General features: G+C 41.9%; 1 protein-coding gene across 3 annotated transcripts in view; it reads right to left on the bottom strand.

The window, feature by feature from the left end:
- The window catches only part of AFAP1 (actin filament associated protein 1), a 183,789-nt gene that overhangs the window by 67,823 nt on the left and 91,506 nt on the right, over positions 1-24,460 (bottom strand). For all 3 annotated transcript variants that reach the window (XM_006153638.3, XM_006153640.3, XM_027773866.1), the window contains exons 5-6: positions 23,839-24,050; positions 18,374-18,553 (exon numbers count right to left, since the gene is read on the bottom strand). In XM_006153638.3, the coding sequence (XP_006153700.1) occupies positions 18,374-18,553; positions 23,839-24,050 (392 nt within the window). The remainder of the gene's footprint in view (positions 1-18,373; positions 18,554-23,838; positions 24,051-24,460) is intronic.

Below are 24,460 nucleotides of genomic sequence, written 5' to 3'. Positions count from 1 at the left end.
TAGTTTTTTTTCTGTTTCTTTTACTTTCCTGCTAATTTCACTATTGCTTTTTCTTTTTTTTTTCCAAAGAATTATTTTATTGGGAACCAGCAGTTAGCGTAATGGCTATGTCGCTGGACTCCCACGTAGTCGACTGAGGTTCGCGTCCTGGACCCGGTTGCTTAAAACTCACGCCGGGCGCGTGTGCGTGCATGCCCAAGATCCCGAGAGGAGAATGGAGGAGAAGGGATTGTAGCGTGACCATCCCCCATGGGGGGTGATTTCTCGCTTTCTGTCTCTATGTCTCTCTCTGTCTGTCTGGCAAGTGCACACGCCCTATAGCAAAAATCTCTCAAAAAAAAAAAGAATTATTTTATTTATCTTTATTTATTTATTTATTTATTTATTTATAATTTGACTAGAGAAGAACAGAAAGAGAGAGGGAGAGAGAGGGAAACTGAGCCAGCAAGCTGCCAGGTCTGGAACTCAAACCGCAGTTGGTCACATGGGGGTCCAGTGCCCCCGCGCACTACGCCACCTGCTGGCCCCAACTGTTGCTTTTTCTGTGGTACATCTCTGTCCCCTCACCTGCCCTGACATGATGATTAAACCTTCAACTGACAAGGCAGTTTCTTATCGAGGACAAGATCTTTTTTTTTTTTTAAAGAATTATTTTATTTAACTTTATTTATTCATTTGTTTATTGTAACTTGACCTTTTCATCGTCTCTAAAGAAGTGTTAATAAGTGAAAAACTCGTGAGCTCTTATGTCTAACAGACTTGGGTTTCCAGCCTGATTCTGCTACTTGCTACAAATGTGAAGCTGAGCCATTGTCGGAGCCTTGCTTCCTCCTCCAGCACACGCACAAAACCATGCCTCGGGAGTCTTTGTGAGAGTCAGCAACAGAACCCAGCACTTCTCCCAAAGAAGCTACTAGGAAAAACAGCTCTTTGCCCAAGATTACTGTGTTAAAATTGAAATGTTTCTGTTACATAAACAGTCCTGAACACGACAAGTTCTTAATTTCACAACAAAAGGCTGTACCCCCTAATATATAACCTGCAAGAACCCATGATCTCTGGAGACATACTTTTATTTAAAAAGAAAAAAAAATTACCCCCTTTCTCTCTCTCTCTTTCTAATAAAAGAGTACTTTGGCAATACCACTCAAAGTATTCCTATCAGCCTCGTGTGTGTGTGTGTTATGCAGAGGGCGTCCTCTGGGTCATGCGTTTTCTCTTAGCTAACTAGAACTCATGCTCTCAGTGTGGCCAAGGTCTCTGACACGTGCTGCTCTGGCCCTCGCTACGTGGGGAGCACATACTGCGTATGAGCTATGCAGCGTGGCCGCCCCGTCCAGGTGTCACGCAGGCCCGCGTCTCCTACTCAGTTACGCGCATTTGACAGGAGTTACCTTGCTTACACCGGTGCTGCCAATGTAACAGAAACTTTAAAATGTGTATTAAGTTTTTTAAAATGAGGAAATACAGCAGTAAATTGGACTGGAGATTTTCTACGAGGGAAAACAATGAATGGATGAAAAACAGAAGGAGAGAAAGTAGGCCATCACTAAAATAAACAGAGCCACGTGACCGTTTCCCTGGTCCTCTGCACTGATTCCTGAAATCCTGAGGGAGAAAAGCATTTTAAAAAGGGATGTAGACAAAAGCCATATGGCATACATTCAAACCAACACACCCTACCCTACCACACGCCCTGCCCCAGCTAACGTCCTCACTCTCTACCTAACAGACCCTGCTGCAGCTCCCGCAGAATTTCTCCTGGCATCTCCTGGCTCCTGGAATGTCTTCGCTTCCCTTTGCTCTCCCCTTTCCTCCAGGTCTGTCCCTCCAGCACCCAGCAAGGTCGGCTACCACATGGGTTAGTGCGAGCTCGTGTCACGGCCTGACACCGCTGCAGCGGGAAAACATGCCTTTCTGCAAGGCAGACCCACGTGAGAAGCTCATCGGTGTGAGGGCAGAGGCCTCCCTGAGTAGGCTGGGTATGCTGTGCCCATGATCCGAACTGAGTGAGGCTTAGGGAAGAAATGCAGTGTCAAGACCCTGTCAGAGGGGAACCAGCAGTTAGTGTAATGGCTATGTCGCTGGACTCCCACGTAGTTGACCACGGTTCGTGTCCCGGACCCAGTGGCTTAAAACTCACACCGGGCGCGTGTGCGTACGTGCCCAAGATCCCAAGAGGGGGATGGAGGAGAAGAGATTGCGGCGTGACCATCCTCCCTGGGGGTGATTTCTCGCTTTCTGTCTCTCTGCCTCTCTCTTTCTGTCTGGCGAGTGCATGCGCCCTATAGCGAAAAAGCACTCTCAAAAAAAAAAAAAAAGACCCTGTCAGAGGTGCTGTATCTCTCTCTCCCTGTGTCTCTGTCTCACTCTCTCTCTCTCTCATTGGCAGAATAGATACATTTAAAAAAGAAAAAAAAAAAAGAGGCTAACTCTTGTAATCACCTTTCTGAGAAGCCTTTCCTTATAAATCCAAACACAAAATCTGAATGTTTAGAATGCTGTACACAAATTATATAATTTTGTTCTCTAATTTCTCATTTTTATACCAGCTAGAACTCAAATTTCTTGTGGAAAATAACAGTGTTTCCAACATGTGTAGGAAGGAGATAGACACACAGTGGACCAGGACAGACCCAGACACCAACCTGGGACTAGGCTGGGGGTAGGGAGGGACTCAAGGCCTCCTGGCATCATGAGATTACTCACCCTCCCCCAGACTAAACAGAAATGATGTCCGAGACTCAGAGAGAGACATCACTGGAAAGACCAGTGAGCATAAACCAAGCTTTGAAAATTTTTCTTAACCAGTTAGAGAGAGCAGGTTATTTTCATGAAGCTTCTTTCTACTTTGAATCCCCCTTGATTGCCAACTGCTCAGTTATTTCGGAAGTAATAAATAAAAGATTAATCATTTGGATTCTTTGAAGAGCTACAAATACATTGCTATATTCTATCAGTATATTTCTAGTTAAAGAGCCAAATTCCATGAGAGGTTCAGCATGTACTTAAGAGAGCTAGATCCAAATTCAGAATAAAAAATCTTCCAAAAAACAAATTGTTACATGTTCTGTGGTATTTTTGTTTGCTTTTAACTAGAGCCATCATCTCCAGAAACACAATCACTGCACATTTTTAAGGAAACCTGACCACTCTGTTTCTGGGAATATTGGTCCTTGTCTTCTGTTTGACCCCTGCACAATGGTTCCTGTTTGCAGCATTTGTGTACACACACACACACGCACACACACACACACACACATGCAGAGTCAGTTAATTTTGGCAAGAGCTGCTGGTAATGGAAGTTTCAGACAGAAGAGAAAAACAAAGTTGGCAGCAGTTCTCAAAGAAGTGTGGGCAAAGTCATGCGCTCGTCCAATAGCTCTCACGCTGTTCCTACTTGACAAGGCGCAGGGACTCGGGGACTGAGCTAAGAGACTTTTATTGCCCTCAAGCCTTGTTTCAAAACACGGACAGTCTAGGTCATAAGTTTTAGACAACATGGGGTAACAGCTGTTCATATTAATAAAACACTTGCTTTTGTTTTACGAAACCATTCACATTACAGAGTTGTTACAGCTTCTATAGAAGGGATTCTAGGTGATAAAATGAATAGTCATTCCCATACGCACTCTTTCCTCACAGTTCTAAGAGTACAATGATACCAGTTTTTCATTCTCTTCTTCTTTGATACGTATAATTTCTATCTGATAGGTAGATGAGGAAGTGTGTCGGTCCCAAATCTCACATGAGTTCAAGGAATCCCAGGATGTACTCCAGACCTACAGATGCTTCACTCACTTTCTATTACTCTAACACTACCCTTCCGGCCACCTGGAGGTCGCTCCTTGTATGATAGCTGTCCTCTGTTTTTCTTTTTGTAATTCCAGTTTATAAAGACGTAGCCTTTCTAGGGAGACTAATGAGCTAAGATGAAAGCATTGACCTAATTCACCGAACACCACCATCATGAAGTTTTGAATCAGTTTGGAAAGAAAAAGCAAATAAAGGGTACAGAAGATTTGAATATGACAGTTAATGCCTGATCTACAGACAAACAGAACAACTACAAAACACACTCTTCACACACAGACGTGGAACAGTCATCAAACTGACTACATTGCTAAGATGTCAAATTATACCAAGTTGTACGACTATAGTACAATTAAATTAGAAATTAAAAAGCATATAATTATTTTTTAAAAAATACCAAATATTTGGAGAGTAAGCAATGTATTCACAAATAGATCATTAATCACAGAAGAAATCACAATGCAAATTAGAAAAATATTTTGATTTAAATGATAATAAAAGCACAAAATATCAAAACATATATGAGATAGCTAAAATTGTGCTTGGGAGGAGGCAAGATAGTTTCAAATCCATATATAAGAAAGCTTACTAAAATAATTATCTAAATGTACATTTCTAGAAGTTGGGATAATTACAGAAAATTGAGCCAAAATAATCTAGAAGCAAAACAATAAAGAGAATTTAGTAAAATAAAAAATAATCATACTGTAAAAAAAAAAAATGTTTGGAAAGAGAATTTGGGTTTCTGAGAGAACTAATAAAACTGATCAAATCGAGCAAGACCAATGCAGGGAAAAGAAGAGACAGCATTTCCGCTCTGGCTACCACGTTAAGACATGCAAGGTCGTTACTCTCACACTGGACTGTAGACCGAGATGATATGCTAGGGACCAGCAGATGGTGTAATGGTTACATCACTGGACTCCCACGTAGTCGACCATGGTTCAGGTCCTGGACTCAATGCCTTAAAACCCACGCCAGGTACATGTGCGTATGTGCCCAAAATCCTGAGAGGAGAATGGAGGGGATGGGACTGCCATGTGGCCATCCCCCCTGAGGGGGCAAAGTGGCTTCTCACTTTCTGTCTCTCCGTCCTCTGTCTCTCTCTGTCTTTCTGGCCAGAACATGTACCCTATAGCAAAAATCTCTCTCAAGACAAAACAAAACAAAACAAAACCATGAAATCTTTATTTTAATTGACCAGAGCAGTGAGGATGCAGAGAAACCTAAATAAACTACACCTTCTTGAGAAGAGTCCCTCACAGCCGCCCTTATAACTGGCAGGATAGTGGGTGGCGGGGGAGAATCCACCAGAGGAACAAACCAGTCAACTTTTTAATAGCCACATGAGAGCTGGCCTAACGGTTTCAAATTCAAGAAGCCGCAGTGACAGAGCCTGGAAACAGAGTGCAGAGAGACCCCCTCAACGCACAGCACTTCCCCGAGTGCGAGTGGCCGCTCTGCAAAGGCCGGAGGGGAGGTGGAGAGAGCCCCAGCCAGGAGGGCTGAGCTTCCCAGAGCCTAAGCCACAGCCAACCTTCAAAAGCTACAGAGAGGGCAGAGGGATTTCCTCCACTCCACGGCACAGAAATCGAGGCACGACTGCAGACCAAAGAGACAACCACCTCGGCAAGCCAAAAGCTGTCCCCTAGGCAAAGACAAACCAACGAGGCGGTTCAGAAGGGTGGCCGCTGTATGTCTGTGACATACAGAGACCTCCGGACTGCCACACTCTCAGATCCCAAGCCATGCTGAGGGAAAATTCCTGAGCCAGCCAAACCATTTTGAAAGCTGTAGTGAGCTGAATTGAAGGAAAGCTGCAAGAAGGTCCAGAGCAGCCTCACCTACCGGGGAGATTGACACTGGGATGACAAAAGGAGGGACGTACCCATGTCTGGAAGAAATACAATTCACTTTGGTCTCTACTGTTCTCTCACACAAATTCAACAGAGGCAATCCCAGAGACAATCCAGGCCTTAAAATGATCAAATACTTTAAAATAACTATGCTAGAAATGCTAGAACAGCTACTAAAAAAGGTGGACAACATAGATGAAGAGATGGTTTCAGCAGAGATGAAAACTAAAAAATACAAAGAGGGACAGCACAGCTGGATGGCACTAGGGTAATGCACGACTCAAGGGAAGCTGGGCCTCATGTGACAACTGCAGTTGGAATCCCCAGCCAGGTAAGCCTGAAACAGACCAGGCACACATGTGAGCACCAGGATCCAGTGGGCTGGAGGGTTGGAGAGAGAGGGCCACAGCAGGACCCGACTCTGTGGAAGGCCCACCTGTCTTCGTTTTCTTCCTCTCACTCTCACGTGCACTCATACGGTCTATCACGCATAAAGGAGGGGAGAAAGATCTTACAAAAGGAAAGAAAGAAAAATACTAGAAATGAGAAAGACAGAATTCTTTAGTTGGGCCTACACTGGACACAGACGTGGGAAGGATTTGTAAACATGAGGACAGAGAAACTTAAAACTATCCACCAAAATGGAAACACCACAGAGGAGTAAAGGAAAAACAAAGCAGAATATCTAAAATCTATCGGAAAATAGCAAATGACCTAACATATGGACATATGGAATTTTGAAAGCGAGAGAGAAAGAAATAAGGCAGGAAAAAAAGTATCTGAAGTGATCATGGCCAAAAATATTCTGAAACTGATGAAAGACATTGACCCACTGAACCAGGAAATTCAACAAACACCAATAAAGATAAAAACCTTTAAAACCACACCCAGACAAATCATAGTCAACTTCTAAAAACCAAAGACAATAAGCAAATCTTAAAAGGAGCCTATGGAAAAAAAATGACATACCACACTCAGAGAAACAATTGCAGTAATAACAGCCCATCAAAGGTGAAGGAGAAATAGACATTTCCAGACAGCCACAGCTGAAAAAATTTATTTCCAGAAGGCCTGCTTTATAAGAAAAAATTTAAAGAGAATCGTCAGGGTTGTTCTAGTCCATTCTGTTACTAATAACAGAAATACCTGAGTCTGGCCAACTTAAAAAGAACAGAGGTTTATTCGGCTCGCAGTCTGGAGGGCTGAGATACGAGGGCTGCAGAGACGTCTCATGGATGCGTGTGGACAGTGGGCAGAGCACGCCTGTCTCATTCCTGTCCTTACACACCTACCAGGACTCAATCTGGAGGCCTCCCCCTAAAATTCCTAATCCTATTCTCCCAAAGGCCTCACCTTTCAACATCGTAGTTAGGTGGTTTTCTCTTAATACCTTCACAATACAACCAAACACATGAGTTTGAAGGGAGGCACATTCAAATCACAGCAAGGGAGAGAAGAAAGGAAATTAGATGGAGGCCCGAATCTTAAGGAAAGAATAAAGAGCACCAGAAAGGGTAAACGCCTGGGTGGACATGAAAGGCCTAAAAAACGTGCATAGACAGGATCCAGGTCTGCAGCAACATAGCAAATCTGTATACGACTCTTCTGTGAGACCTCTGGCAAAACCACTATGATACTTTCATAGCACAATAGCATCACTCTCGGAACTCTTTTCAGGACCACCAGTCGGCATAAGGGCTATGTCGCTGGACTCCCATGTAGTTGACCGCAGTTCAAGTCCCGGACCCAGTGGCTTAAACTCATGTTGGGCGCATGTGCGTGCGGGCCCAAGATCCCGAGAGGAGAGCGAAGGAGAAGGGATTGTGGTGTGGCCATCCTCCCTGGGGGTGATTTCTCGCTTTCTGTCTTTCTGGCAAGCGCATGCACCCCATAGCAAAAATCTCTCATCTAAAAAAATAAAAGGTAAAAAAAATCAAAAAACAACTCTTTTCAACTATATTCATCTACTGCTACTTAACACCACAGATGCAATAAAATGCTTACAGTGTTGCCCAAAGTCCCCCTACAGGAATGCGGAAGGAGGCAGGCAGAGAAGACTGGATGAGGTCGGTCAACGTCACCCAGGCTTAATCTGGACCCTTGTTAGGAAAGGGATACGGGTTCTTTAATCACACAGCCAATTTTCTTTACACATTTTCTTTTGTATAAACTATTTAAGAGAGCTGTTTTAGGTTGTTAGATTATTTTGCAATAGGAGATGCAGCCAATTATCCACTATACTGCTTCTTGTTTCTGTGCACATGGGAAGGTAATGCCTCCCAGCCTCCCTTGCAGTTCTGCTCAAAGGAGGGTAGAAAGAAGTCATGTAAACACTTTCCCCTGAAAACATCCAGCTTTACCCAGAAGTGCACACAGTTTTCAGCAGGCGTGTGTAAGGTTACTGAGAGGTACGGTAGACGCCTAACGACATGGACAGCAGCCTACACTTACAAACGTGCTCACTACGTATTACATACACAGGTGCCAGTCTGAATGTTTTAGATCTTAACATTATTTTATCCAACCCCAATAGAAAGGTGCAGTGTACTTTCACTTGGGAGTGGGTTTTTGTTTTTTTTTCCTTCTTTTAAACAAAGTATCTCGAGTATTTGTGCAGTCTCTAGAAAGCAGATACTATGACCATTTTATAGATGTAGAAACACAGGCACTGAGAGGTTATGTAGCTGCGTGGTAGCTGGTAAGGCTCAGATCGCAATTCAAAGAGAGGAAGTCCAGCCCATGTTCTAGCGAGATGGTCCTGACATAGTACAGCTCTCACACCTGTCTCCCAATATTTATTATGCTGAATTTTAGAAGCAATTGTAAAAGTCAAATAAGACGTTACTTTTTTTGTTTGGAGAGATTTTCGCTATAGGGCGCGTGCGCTTGCCAGACAGACAGAGAGAGACAGAGAGACAGAAAGCGAGAAATCACCCCCCCAGGGGGGATGGTCACGCCGCAATCCCTTCTCCTCCATTCTCCTCTCGGGATCTTAGGCACGCACGCACATGCGCCCGGCGTGAGTTTTAAGCCACCCGGTCCAGGATGTAACCATGGTCGACTACGTGGGAGTCCAGCGACATAGCCATTATGCTAACTGCTGGTTCCCAAGACGTTACTCAAAATGATTCAAAATATCATTTATCTTAACTGCCTGACTACAAAACTGCTTACATGCTCTTAAATCCTACGTCTTCCGTGATGTCCCTCTTAAAAAGGAACAATCAGGCTGAAAGAGAACAGTGATTAGCATACCTGGCTTTACCTCTGTCATCCCGTAACTCCTTAAAATTATATTTCAAAGCAAAGAATACAGGCAAAAAGGGCAAAGTATACAGACAGTTCACAGAAACAGTAACATAACCGCAGGCTCCTAAATCCTATGGAAAGATACTCAATGTCATTCATAATAAGAGATCCATCCTTCCCTACCAGACTTAAAAAATTCAGAAGTTTGCTAATATACTCTGAAAAGGAAAATACACCCTGATATGTTGTTGGTGGCAAGGGAAATTGGCAAGTCTCTTATGAAGAAAGATTCAAGTATGTATCAGAATTACAAATGTGTATAACCTTCATGCAAGCAATTCTTCCTCCTGGAAATTTAACTTAGCTGAAGTGTGAAATGAAAAATGCATAGAGTTATTTATAACAGAACTGTGTGTCATTTCGAAGGACTGAAAACAATTCAATGTTCACAAATGAGAGACAGTTTTTTAAAAACTCATCTATTTGCGTGACGTTATACACGGTTAACAAAAAGAGGGAAGAAAGTGCTCTGTTCTCTAACCTCCAAGAAATTTTGCTAAGGAAAAAACAAACAAACAAACAAACACTTTTAAGTGAAAATACCACTGCACTTTTCTATGGGGGTAGGGATTGGAAGAGTGGTTAAATCTCTTCATTTCCATTTGTTTGCACGTGTATAAAGAAACTCTAAAAGGATACATGCAAAATAATGATTACTCTCCTACACTGCTGATAGAAAAGCAGATGTACAAACAACCCAGGACAACAGCTTGGCAAAACCTAGTTATGCTGAAGATGTGCACATGCCAAACCCAGCAATTCAACACGAATTGTCCCTGCTAGAGAAGCCATGCCAGCCAGACCCTGTGTGAGCATGCTCACAGCCTTGCTGTTTGCAAGAGATGAACACACACACACGACAATGGATGTCAAATGGTTTGGAGTAGAAAAGCCCTTGAGGCGACGTGGAACGTGGAGCCACTTTTGTGGCCATTTTAAACATGAAAAGCAGCACCATTTATAGCTAAGGAGTACACATGTGTAAGAGCAGAAGTGTTTTTTAAAAAGCATACCAAGACGATCGAAAAAAATGTCAGGAGCAGTTAACTTTGAGAAGGGAGAGGGAATTAAACAGGAAGGCATGCTTCACTTCCATCTGCAGCATTTTGGAACTAAAACAGATACAAAAAATATTAAGTCAATATTGACAACCCAATACAAAGTGAAAAGGGAAGGAAAATTCTTGGGCCCTGAATGATCTGAATCATTGAGAATCTGTTTTTTAAAACCTTCCTGTGATTCTGACAAGGCAGTTGATCTAACAATGGTATCTGGAAAAAACTAAACTAGAACTTCTCAGATCTTTGCTAGACTCAAATAAGTAACATTCCGTAATGGATTGGCTAAAATCAGTTTTGCCATTTGACTTTTATGACTAATAAGACTTCTTAGGTCCTGGTACTATTCTATATGATGAAAATAACAGCTCAGATATTAAATAGGGGAATTAATCGATGTAAACTTCTAAGAAAAAGATCATTTACCCAGTATTATTTAGTTCCCTTTTCAAGAAATATCAGCAAATGCTATAAAAAAAAAATTCTTGCAATTAACTTCTATTCATAAACTGTAATCACTCTGTAAGTAGCTAAGTGTCTCTGATCTATAAGTATCCCACATCTGGTGAAATAAGAGGCAAGATTATTTCACTCCATCAGCAGCTAGCATCATGAAGAACTTTTAATTGCCTGTCAGCTGCACTGCCAGTTCCACACCATTTCCCAACGACATCGGGATGACTTCATGTCAGGCTGACATGAGGAAGAAGGGGCTATTCTTTAGAATACATGAAATATTTAGCAAGCTGTAAGAGAGAGAGAAAAAAGAAGGCAGCTCAAGTTTCAGAGTGACCTTTCTGGTTCTCCTGCCAGGAACAGGTCAACACAGAATGCAGAGGAGGGGTACAGAGAACCAAAAGAGGGGGCCCAGGTAATGAAAATGGATTCATCAAGAAAGCTTCTCACTCACTCACAGCTGTGGTTGCCTCCTCGCCGAAGATCACAGAAGTGAGGGAGGTAAAAGAAAAGGCCCGCTGTCAGGCCCGACAGGGTGAGGGGGACATGCGAAGCCTGAAAGGCAGCTGCTGGCTCCAGTCCAATGACTCTGTACTCGCAGGGCCGTGTTGGCATCTGAGACTCAGTCCCTCATCTGTAAATGGAAGCGCGAGTGAGAACACCTTTCTCAGGGGCCTTTTTCCGGGGGGAGGAAAAGTACTTTGCAGACTTTCCAAGGCTCTAGAGACGTTAGCCACAGTGGTGGCTGATATGTACCATCCTAAAGTTCTCTATCTGGATGGCTAATAAGTACACTCGTCAGTAGAAATGTCTGATCGCAGGACTTCCGGGAGGGTGACTGGCGGCGGGGGTGAGGTGACCTCTCCTCAGCCTGCTGTGTATGAAAAGAGTCATAGCCACCACTGAAAAATTAACAAAAGGCAACATCCATGTGTCCTGGGCAGCTCATGGAAACTATTATTACTACATCATGGAGTCTGACCTTTATATCTTCCTGGGGATAAGAAGGAAACAAGGGTTATGTGAATACTCTCATTTTTAAGAGCCACTTGTACAAAATACTTAATCAGGCTGTTCTCCCCACACATACCCCCCAGCAGGTACTAGCAGTCATGATGGCTTAGATGGTTTGGAGCAATCTACCTGACAGAGACAATTAGCAAAGTCAGATCAAAAATACAAGGCATCTTCCTGAAAGCATGAAAGAGCTCTTGAGAGGCAGGAGCTAACTGGGAAAAAGAAGGAACGCCACAGAGATGGCCTGGGAGCTGGGATTGCCTTTGCTATCCCAGAGGAGGCAGCTCAGAGCCTAGGTAGTACCTCTGTCAACCTTGCAGGGCCAGGGGTCAAAGCTGGAGTCCGGGGCATGCCTAAGATGAGAGCCTTGGCAAAGCATCCAAAGTTAGGATGGGGACCCCAAAGAATGTACCTCGGAGTAAGAGTGAAATAAAGACAAACCTATCCTTGAATGAACTGCAGGCTACTTCAAGTTATTTGGGTGGCTCTAAAAACCTCAAACTCTGAAATGACATTAAACTTATTTGAGAGAGAAATGCCCCAAGAGTGTGGCAAAGCCAAATGTAAATGCTCCTGATCGAGGAAAGCGTGGTCCTAAGAATCACATTATTTCTGGACCAGCCTGTGGCCTGGTTGTTGAAGTAGCTGGATCCCACATGGCCGGCGATGTGCTTCAAGCCCCAGACCTGGCAGTCTGAACACATTGCAGGAGTGTGTGCATACATGCCCTCCCAAAATCCCAAAAGGAGAAGTGGAGGAGAAGGGACCGCAGTGCGACCAGGCCCCCGATGATTTCTCCTACTCCCTGCAACAGACCTTCCACAAGCATATATGCTATCTGGCAAATTTTTAACAATGGGGTTGTCACAAAAGACATAACCCATTTTGCATAGAAAAACATGCCATGACGTTTTCAACAACCCATGTATGTATTTCTACAGGGACAGCTAGACACCCATGAGAAAGAGTAGAGTGGGTGACCTACTTCATACTGTATGCAAAAATTAAATTAAAAAATGAATCCCAAACATAAATTTAAGAGCTAACATTATAAAACACTTAAAACACAGGTATACATCTTTAGGACCTTGGATTAAGCGATGGTTTCTTACCTGACACCAAAATAAAAAAGAATGAAGTCCTGATACATTCTACAACATGGATGAACTTTGGAAGGTGATGCTAAGTAAAAGAAGACAGTCAAAAAAGACCACACACTACAGGAGTGTGTTTGTAGGAAATGTTGAGAAGAAGCAAATCTATAGAAAAAGAAAGTGGATTAGTGGCTTCCTAGGATGAGGAGGAGGTGGGGCAAGTGGGCGAGGACTGCTCGTGGGCAGGGTGTTCTCCTTGGGTGATGAAAATGTTCTGAACTTAGAGTTTGGTAATAGCTTCACAACTCCATGAATATCCTAAAAACCACTAAATTCACACGCACACACATACACGCACACACATTTTAAGAACAGGATCTCACTATGTCTCCATCTGCTCACCTCAGCTTCCTGAGTGGCTGAGATTACAGGCGCAAACCACGATGCCCAGCTTTGAATTACTGAGTGGTCAGAAGAGTCGTGACGCATTTTCCTGTTTTTCTATGCAGAAATGCATCATGACTTTTCCAACAGCGCAATATATTTTAAAAGGGTAAAGTTTGTGATATGTGAATGACATCTCAATAAAACTGTAATAAAAGTTTATTTCAATAATATTCTCCAAATATATTAGCCAGCATGAACATGGGGTAACCACCTAGCACATGAACAGGCATAAAAACAGGTAACAGAATGAGTTCCAAACTCTACCCGAAACTACTGTCAAAATAACGATGCTTATGTTTTACAGAGATGAAGGCCAAGCAGATATTTCTAAAAGAAACTTAAAACTATAAAATAATATTCCCAGTTTAAAAAAAAAAAACAACTTGGGGCTAGCCGATGGCGTAACGGTTACATCATTGGACTCCCACATGGCCAACAGTGGTTCGAGTCCCAGGCCTGTTGGCTCAAAACTCACCTAGGCGTATGTGCATGTGTTCCCAGAATCCCAGGAGGAGAATGAAGGAGAATAGATTATGGCATGGCCATATCTCCTGAGGGATGATTTCTCACTTCCTCTCTTACTATCTCTGTCTCTCTTTCTCTCTCTGGTGAGGACACATGCCCTAAGGCAAAAACCTCTTAAAAAGAAAAAATAGAAACTCTAGAATTGAAAATTACTACTGTGGACTGAATATGTCCCCCAAATCCATACGCTGAAATTCTAACTTATGAAGTGATGGTGTTAGGAAATGAAACCTTCGATGGGTGATTAGATTAAGAGGACAGAGCCCTCCTGACCTCAGACAGTATGCTGCCTTTCACATGAGAAGGTAGGCGCCATCTTTGAAAAGAAAGCAGACCCCCACCAAACACCAACTGTGCTGACACTACAGTCTTGAACTTCGCTGCCTCTGGAGCTATGAAAATAAATTTCTATTGTTCATGAGTACCCCAACTATGGTATTTTGTCAGGTCAGCCTGAGCAGAATAAGACAACGGCCACAACAAGAATAAGAACCAAATGAACAGGAACAAACTTAACAGCAGATTAGAAACAGCCAAAGACAGAAACAGCTACAGAGTAACAAGAAAAGATAAGCCAGTCTAAAGGAAATAATTTTTTTAAAAAAAAGAAAGGATAGTAAATACAAAGAGAAGGTAAGAAGTAAAATATAGTAAGAATGCCTGATCTATGTTTAAATATAGTCTCAGTAAAGGGGGACACAGGACAAAGCTATATTTTAAGAAATGGCTATATTTTTCCTACAACTTTAGAAAGATGATAATTCATGAATTTAAAAATCTCAGCAAATCCCAAACAGAATATTAAATAGAGAGTACACATCCACACACAATAAAGTACAGCTGTAGAAAAGAAAAAGTAAAAGAGGGGACAAGCCAATGGAATCTCTGCTCTAAACCCCATCCTCCAGACCCCCAAAAAGCTCAGACAGAAGGTATTTAGATCTGGGGTGTGTCCTGTCGTGTTCAAGGACTAAGGCAACTGAATCTCTGCTCTAAAACTCATCTTCCAGATCCCAAAAAAAGCTCAGAAGGGTCACAGAAATCCTCAACCTTTACTGAATCTGCTGCCTGAAGAAACTCCTCTTTACAAATCTGAACTCAAAATCTCTTTCTGTGGATATCACATTGCAAAACACAGCAGAGGAGAGAAATTGTCTCAGAAGCACCTTACACTAAAGCACATGGTCCTACAGTTGCAGAAACCTTCTCTAAGCAATTAGCCAAAAGTGAATACAGCACCAAATGAATAAAATCCAGGAGAGAGACTGCAGAGTGAGCAGCAGGGAGAAATACGGAGCTGCAGTGCGTGTGGCTCATCTCCTCCCACACACCTCTAAATCCTCAGTTGAAACCCCACAACTCAGCCCAGGTTCACCTATTCTCTAGAAACTGTGAGGGCTTTGTAATATCCAGTTCCAAAGTCAAAAGTTCAGATTGCTTAGTGAGTATCAGGGAGACGGAACTGCAGAGAGTTGCGGATCTTCTCCTCCTGCACACTCCTGAATGCTTAGAACTGATTGTAAGAGACTAGGACTAAATATATAACCCATCAGATGACCAGAAATCACTACAGAGGCACAAGAAATGTGAGAAACCAAGAAACTATTTTGCCCCCAAGGGAAAAGAACAACCCTCCATCATCTACAGACAGTAAAAAGAAATGTGTGGAAATATCCGATAAAGAATTCAGAATATTGGGACCAGCAGTTAGCGTAATGGCTATGTCGCTGAACTCCCATATAGTCAACCACGGTTTGAGATCCAGACCCGGTGGTTTAAACTCACGCCGGGCACGTATGCGTGCGTGCCCAAGATCCCAAGAGGAGAATGGAGGAGAAGGGATTGTGGCATGGCCATACCCTCTGGGGGGTGATTTCTCGCTTTCTATCTCTCGATCTCTGTTTTTCTGGTGAGTGCACCCTATAGCAAAAACCTCTTCAAAAAAATAAGAATTCAGAATATCCATAGTGACAAAAACTAAACAAGATGCAAGAGATGAGAGTCAATGTACTCCAGAAGATGCAAGAGAAAAGAGACAACGATTTCCAGGAAGTGAGGAAGTTCTTTCTGATTAGAAAGAAGAAATACATGCCATAAAAAGGAATCAAATGGAGCTGTAAGAGTTGAAAACCGTATTACAGGAAATCAAAGCCTCCCTCAAAAGTATTAAAAGCAGATTAAACCATGCAAAAGATTGAATCTTAGATGTTGAAAACAAAACCTCTGACTTAGAAAAAAATCACCAAAGTGACTGAGAAAATCACCCACAAAAGTGAGAATATACGAGAAATACTACATACCATTAAGCACTCAAACACCCGAATAACTGGTATCCCAGAAGGTGAAGAAACTAGTAAGGGTCTTGATAACCTATTCCATGAAATCCTGGAAATTTTTACAAACCTAGAGAGGAATTCAAATATGCAGACCCAAGAAATGCAAAGGACCCCAAATAGAATCAACCCAAGAAGATCTCCTCCAAGGCACATCATATTGGTATTTCCAGACTTGCCCCTCGCATTTTCTTGGTTGCTCTTCGTTCTCTTATTTCTGTCTGTGTGACTTTAGTTTTACTGGTAAAGCACTCCCTTTAGAACTTCTTGGAGAAGTCGCTAGCATTTTCTTGGTATAGTTTTCTTGGTTGAAACTGTTTTTCATTTAATTCTTTGAATATTTTTTCCCATTCTTTTTTTGCTCACATCATTTCCGACGAGAGGTCTGATGTTAGCTTGATGTAATAACATTTGTAAGTAACCTGACATTTATCTCTCGCCAATTTTAGTATCTTGTCTTTGTGGATTTGGCTAATGTATTTGGCCAAATATAATCAAACTGTTAAATGAAAAACAATTTAAACCAAGAATAATATACATGGCAAGATTTTCCTTCATATTGGGAAAAAAAAAAAAAGATAAAAACATTCTCAGATAAAGAAAACCTGAAAGAATTTTCCAACACCAGACCAGCTCTCCAAGAAGTTCTGAAGGGAGTGCTATACAAGGGAAACTAAAGTCACAAAGGCAGAAATAAGAGAACAAAAAGCAACCAAGAAAATGCTAGGGACAAGTCCAGAAGTATCGATAATAACATTGAATGTTAACTTCCAGGAATTAAACGAAAAGATTGGGCCATAGTAACACTACGAATTCAACAGAAGAGAGTTTAATTATATGAAATTGAACTGGTGAGATAGAATTTTATGACTTTGGGGGTTGGCAGGTGGCATGGTGGTTAAGGGTGCTGCACTCCCACATGGCAGACCACAGTTCAGGTCCTGGACCTGGTGGCTTGCTTTCTCATTTTCTCTCTCTCTCTCTCTCTCTCTGTCTGATCAAACTGGAAAATAATAGTAATAAAGTTAAATTTTTTTTAAATGTTATGACTTTTGACTAAAATTGTACTGCTTTTTTTTTTCTACACTTTATTTTCCAGATTTAAAGATTTTGCTTTCTTTTGAGCTGTTGGTAGGTTCAGCAATCTGTTAAAATTTTGTTTTTTTTCTGTTTTTTTTTTTTTTGCTTAATTCTTCATTTTTTTATTAAATTGAAACATAAAATTTTCTCCCTTCCTGACCCCTCTGGAATCAGAAAATATTTGTGAGTATTTTTATTTTGTGGCAGAAGGGTTATCTGCATAAGTTCAATAATACCTGTTGCCTTGCATCGGAAGTTGGAAATACTTGTTATTGCCAGGGCTTGGACTAGAATGTCATATGTGGAGATAGGACCAGAAGACTATGGAACTTAAGTAGATCTCAAGAAAGTTGACAGAAGTTTTTGGAAAGATCGTCATGAACAGTTCTGCCTGGCAGAGAGGATTAGAGAAGCCATATGAAAGAATTTGTACCATAAAATAACCTGGACTTTTCCAGCCCAGCGCTGTAATCAGAAAAGACTGCAAAAGAAGAGCCACAACCAGAGGATTACCTTGAGGAAGACTTTGAAGGAAGAAAAAGAGACTGATCTTTGCTAGCAGGTGGTAAAGCACAGAACACTTGGAAGGCAGAGCTGAATAGGGAAGGTTCCTGCATGAATTTTCTGCAGGGTGTTTGCTTCTCAACAGTTTGAGTAGTTGACATATAAATACTTTCTCCAAAATATTTAAATCATATTGTGTCTGTCAGTATAGAGTCACAAAGTTATAACAAATATTTTAAAAGTTATCTTTAAAATTTAGTCTTCTGAAAATTTTGAAAGTTGTTCACTAACTGTCAAGAACTGGGGAACCAGCAGTTAGCGTAATGGCTATGTCGCTGGACTCCCACGTAGTCGACCGCGGTTCGTGTCCCGGACCCAGTGGCTTAAAAAACTCACGCCGGGCGCGTGTGCGTGCGTGCCCAAGATCCCGAGAGGAGAATGGAGGAGAAGGGATTGCGGCGTGACCATCCCCCCTGGGGGGTGATTTCTCGCTTTCTGTCTCTATGTCTCTCTCTGTCTGTCTGGCGAGTGCACGCGCCCTACAGTGAAAATCTCTCAAAAAAAAAAAAAAAGAACTATGGAATATGAGCAAAAATATTTTGATATGTAAAGTAAATGTTTGTGGGAAAATATAATAAATAAATAAAAAGGAAAAATAAATAAAGAGTAAAAGAGAAAAGCCTAGAAGCAGCCTGCAAAGGCAGACTGCCTTTGAAAGCCAAGAGTTACAATGCCATAGGTTTCTGATTGACTGCAAGATATCAGGATATCCAGCTAGTAAACGCAGAATTATTCATGTTAATCCATTTTACCTATGCAAAAAAAGAAATGAAAAGAGGTTTGGAAATGACAGTGTTCCAGAAATGGAACAGACAACCTACCTTGAGCCACTGTTCTGCCTGCTCCTTACTCTGGACGGCAAGAACAAGCGGGTCTGTGCCTTGCTGCGTAATCTTCAACTCGTGCTTCTTCTTTTTGCTGTCTTTCGGGATATACATGATATTACAGCCTTGGAGTGGCAGTTCCATTTGAGGCTGCTGGTCCTTGGAGCTTTTATAGCACTGCATTTAACATAACAGATCAATGTACATTACAGGGAAGTTCAGACATGAGTACTGACAAAACTCCAGCACGACGAAAATGTGAGTGCTGGCATGGCCTCTGGAGGTCAGACTGAGCAGTGGGAGTGGTCAGCAGTGGGAAAATGGATTTGCAGGCTAACAGCACACACGAAGTGCTAACTCACGTTGACATTTTACTTCCAAGTTTAGTAATACACATTTATTCATTAATTCTGCAAAAGTTAACTAAACATCTAAGAAATGATCCCCCCTACGAAGTCCCTATATGGATGGAGCTTCTAGTGAAGCTTCATAACTGCAGCACATGAATACATTTATATAAGTAAAAATACATAAAATATATTTATACTTACATGAATAATATGTGAGATACATTGTTATACTGCCTTAATGTGGGGAGACAACATAATAATTGTATAACCAGTATTGCTTGGTATCTGCCTATCGCCTCTCTATCCCCTTTCTGAGAGAGAGATAAATTATTTTATTAAAAGAATAAATACTGAGGGCCAGCAGGTGGCACGGAGGTTAAGGGAGCTGGATCCCATATGGCCAACAACAGGATTCAAGTCCCCCATATGGCAGTTTGAAAAACATATCAGGCTCAGGCCTGTGCATGCATATGCAAAATCCCAAGAAAAGAAGGGATTATTTACACTATGGCCAACCCCTGAGGGAGTGCTTTCTTACCATCACCTCCACCCCATCTCTCTCCAGCAAGAACACATGCCCTATAGCAAAACTTAAAAAAAAAAATAAAGTATATATATCAGCCTAGCCATGGTGGCACAGGTGGTAACGTGCTACTCTGCAATTCTGGAAGCCACATGGACAGCCACAGGTTCGGATCCTGAGCTGACCTAGAACAACCAGGGGACATGTCTAAGATCCTTATTAGCTGAGGGAAAAGGAACACAATGCGACCAGACCCTGCCGAGCGTGGCTGTGTCTCTCTTTGTCATGAGTACACACAAACATGCTTGCTCTCTCTCTCACGAAATAAATAAAATAAACTTTAAAAAGAGAGTACAAATAAGCCATACGTGATGTACAAAATGTCAGCAAATGTTTGCTTTCTAGTCAAGTAGATGATCCAAAACTCACACACGCCATTTACACAAATGGCATAATGCCATTTACTCTAAAGATTTCGACTGGGAAGATAAAAACTAAGGTTGCCTTCACATTTTTCTTACTTAAGATCTGTCTCTAAAACTTAGAATCAAATTTTTGTCCGTTTTCCCTGCCTCCTTTTGTTTCACTGTATTACTTGAGGACTAAAGTGTATCTCTCAATGGAAAGATACAGTCTGACAGGTCAGATACCTGGGTCCAAGCTCTGGTACTAATTTAATCTGAATTCCTGGACTTTTCTTTAGTTCTCTGGGCCCACTTTCTTATTTGTAAAATGTGTTTTGACGTCATTGCTATTACTGTATTAAATTACATTAGGATGTCAGTCATGGTAACATTTGCTGCCATGTACTGAGTGCCAACGTTAGATGAGGCATTTTGTACATCTCATTTAATCACACACAAAGTGCCTGTGTTACAGATTATGTATGAAAATAAGCTTTAGTTGGTTAAGTAACTTACACAAAGTCAGATAATCTGGAAAATGGTAGACCAGGACTCTTGCCCAAATTGTAAAAGCAGAGCTTGAATTCTTGATTCTAAACCATGTATTGATGAAGAACTGGATATCTATTTTCAGAAATAAATTCTAGAGTCCTTTCCTATTTCACAGTTCTAAATCTATGACTCTTGATTATTGCAGATAAGGAACATATCCACTTTTCAAAAAATCGAATGATGATTGTTTTACCTAAAAAGGAAGGAAAGGGACCAGCAGTTGGCTTAGTGGCTATGTTGCTGGACTCCCATGTAGACCATGGTTCAAGTCCTGGACCCAGTGGCTGAAAGTCATAGTGGTCACATTGTGTGTGTGTACCCAAGCTCCCAAGAGAAGAAAGGAGGAGAAGTGATTATGGCGTGGCCATCCCTGGGGGTGGGGGGTGGGTGATTTGTTGCTTTCTGTCTCTTTGTCTCTCTCTCTGTCTTTCTGGCCAGCGCATGCGCCCCATAGCAAAAAACCTCTCCAAATAAATAAATAAATAAAATTTAAAAATAAAAAGGAAGAAAAAAATTACCCCAAAACCAACTAACTTCAGACTGTAATGAACGTTTACCATTTACCTTTTTTTTTTTTTGCGTTCTGAATAAGTGCAAAAAAAGGGGAAGGGAAAGGTAAAATGGAAATTAACAGCATAGCCCAAAGGATCAGAAAAGGAATTTTATCTCTTAGGTTTGTCCTTGAGTTAAATTCCTCACAATAGATATGTTATCAGCGATAGGACAGGCTGCAATCTTGAGATCCAGGCAGGCTTGAGTCTCAGGGAAGCTGCCTCTAAACCAGAAAGGAGCCTGCGGGACAGTATTAAGTATGCCCTGAGGAACACCACCAGGAGGAGGGAAAGGAGGACGTGCAACTGGACAGAGAAGCAGAGATGCAGTTCAAAGAAAATGCCTTGGGATGCCATGGGAGCTCTGGAGCTGGAAGACTCCCCCCACCAGAACCGGCTGCCCCACTAGCCTGGGAAGGGAACATGATCTTGGGCTCAGGGCCTTCTTCAAAGGGGACAGTCTCCTAAGTGGGTCAGGAGCCCTCCCAGCAAGTGAAGGAATAAGTCCCTCAGTGGTTTAAGGGATCACAGTCCGCACCACAGAGCTGCAGAGGCACAGGAAGAAGCAAGTGCTAGAACAATACACAAAAAAGCCCTTCATGGTGGTGCCTGCCGGGACGCAGACTGGCAGTACACGGAGAGCAAGCTTTCGGTTTTCCGTTTATAGCTTTCCGCACTGTTTAAATTTGGAAAGCATTTGCTTTTATTACTGTTAACTTTTTTGTTTTTTAAATAGCAACAGGGCTTCTCTGGGCAGTTAGATCATAGGTCATCTTTGAACCAGTAAAAAGCTTCATAATAAAAATAACAACCTCAATTCTGTGTTTTTTAATAGACAATTCTTTCACCTGACTATCAATTAATTTCTTCTTAAAAATTCATGACTGAGTGGTAGGCATTTTCATTCTGGTTTTAAAGAGGAAAAAACAGTAGGAAATCGACTGGAAGAAAAAAGAGGGGTGGGGAAAAGATGACAAGTTGAGGGGTGGGAAGAAGAGGCAGGGGACTTTTAATCCCAAACTGTTAACCCCAAACAACCGAAAGACTTCCCCACTGTGTTCTGAAACATCCCTTTTAAATGAGCGTTGATTGTGTATTTTTAAAACATTTATATAATACACTCACATCTTGCAGCCATTATGTCAGATTGTAAATAAGGACCACATTAATCTTTTTATTTTTATTCTTTACTTTAAAAATTCCCCATGGCATCATTTTTGGCATATTCTAAATTTGGAAGAAATTCAGAAATTCACACATGTGGAAAAAATAAGTACTCTCACTGTTTAAAAAAAATGGAATAAAAACATTAATTAAAAATATACAGGACCAGATAAGCACTGTGCATCGGGAGCTGAATCCCACGTGGCTGACCTTGTTTAAATCCGAGCCCTGTCAGTTTGAAAGACATGCAGTTATGTGTATGCCCAAAGTCCTGACAGGAAGGAGAAACACGAAAGGCTGGTACAGCCCCGCGCCAAGAGTGGTGGGGGTACTTTCTCTCTGACCCTCCAACCTCGGGAAGCACAGGTACACTCTGGCAATTACAAAAGGGAATTACCTGTCTACTACAAAACTAATGAAAGCATTTCTAATTTAAATTATATACACATACACACACAACACCATATCCAGAGAATCTAGTAAAAAAAAAAATTCCTGTAATTCACAGATTAATCTTGGCTTTTTGTTTTCTGTTTGTTTGATAGAGAGCACACACATGTGCACACGAGAGAGAGCGAGGGAGACAGAGGTACCGTTCACAAAGCCTTGTCACGCTGCAGTCCCCTGACGCCCAAGCTCCTCAGGATCCTGGCCCCTGGCGTGCATGCCTGGCATGTTTTCAGGCAATCTAGAAATCCAAACTCATGGCCAGTATGTGGCTTTTAGTCTTGCCTGGCATTTTTGTTACTGCTATTCCATAGCGACTGAGCCTGAAATGTGGTTTAAAAAAAAATTAGCTCCTTCACTAAAGAAAGATATACAAAAACATAAATTCTCATATCTTCTATATTAATGATATAATTTTTGAGCAATTTTTCCCCCAAGGTTAATCTGAAAGAAAAACAAAAGGCAAAAACATATACCAAAGTTCAGATTTCCAATAATAAACCATCGTTTTTATTTTTTTACTTTTTTTTCTTTTTGAGAGAGAGATTTTTGCTATAGGGAGTGGGCATGAGACAGAGAGACAGAAAATGAGGAATCATCCCCTGGGGGGATGGCCACACTGCAATCTCTTCTCCTCCATTCTCCTCTAGGGATATTGGGCATGCATGCACACAGGACCCGTGTGAGTTTCACGCTCCTGGGTCTGGGATTCAAACCACAGTCAGCCATGTGAGAGTCCGGTGACGTGACCATTACACCACCCGCTGGTCCCAATCAATCACGATTTTTAACGGAAAGAAACTAAAAGAAAAATTAAGGTGTGAAGGAAGGGGGAAATTGGGGCAGTGGGAAAGAGGAACTGTCACACCATTCTCAAACGCTCTTGCTTCCTCAAGAGAGCCGCACCGGAATATAACCTACAGCAAAGGTTCTGTGCATTCCTGTCTCTGTTTCTCTTATCATTCTATTCTGCCTCTAAGATTTAAAAAAAAAAAAAAAAAAGAATTGGCCTAAGCTTTCCAAAAGAATTTCCTTTCCTGGCCACTCTCCCCTCTAAACCTCCAAAGGCCTACCCATCCCACTTCTATGACCTGGCTTTGAGGAATTCACTGACTCACTACAAATGAGAAAATCCATCTTGCAGCTTCTGGCAAGTTAAAATATGATGCATTTCCACTGACACGAACCACAGGCACTGCCCCAGACTGGGAATGATTTGTCTGCCAGTTGCTTGAAGACCAGGGAAACCAACGGCATTAAAGGCGTGACAACGTCGGCCAGCGCTCACCACGGGCTTACCGTGGATCCAGCACTCAACTGATGCAAGCGCACGGTGTGCCGCCGAGCTCTGGGCGCTTCATTTCTAGTAAGATTGACATTGATGCTGACTGGGAATAAATCCCATTGCTTTAGAAGGCCAAAGAAACCCTTACCAGCTTTATAGCAAATCAAGCGATTCGAAATGCCTCACCAGCAGCTTGGTGTCTTTGATGACACAGAGTAACTTGGTCCACTGGCCGAAACGTTTCTTCCGCAGCAGGAAGGCACAGATTTTAGCGTCCTTTACCAGGTCCATGGAGGCCTCCTCGGAGGGCCACTGGTGTCGCGTTTTCTTGCCCTTTCCATCTTCCTCCTCTTCATCATAGGATTCATATGAGCTGCTCATCGCATCTGAGTCATAATCTACAAACATGAATCAAGATAAAGGGACCTTATCATGAAATGTGCCTATGGATTCAAGGGCATGTCATTCTATTTTTTATAACCAAGTAATTTAAGGAGAAAGAGGCTACTGCCTCCCCCCAAAAAAATAAAAAATCAATGGATAAAAATAGATAATCCTAAGACTTGGAAATTAGAAATTTATTAGAAAGTTTTAAACTGAATGTCTGACACTCCTGTTTATATAAGCCATTTCTAGACAGCACTACATGGACCGGACACGCAGGCCTGCCGTTGTTCACTCTCAGCCACATCCCTGCCCTCCTCTGAGCCGCATCCCGCCGCATAGAATTCTCCCCACAGAGGTCCCTGCTTTCTTGCAACCATATCTTTATGTCAAAATACTCTATGTCTGCAATATTTTTCTTCCT

The sequence above is a fragment of the Tupaia chinensis genome, unplaced genomic scaffold, assembly GCF_000334495.1.
Source record: "Tupaia chinensis unplaced genomic scaffold, TupChi_1.0 Scaffold000384_1, whole genome shotgun sequence".
Taxonomy (NCBI): domain Eukaryota; kingdom Metazoa; phylum Chordata; class Mammalia; order Scandentia; family Tupaiidae; genus Tupaia; species Tupaia belangeri.
Note: the sequence above shows the minus strand (reverse complement) of the source record. Positions and strands in the feature narration are given on the sequence as shown.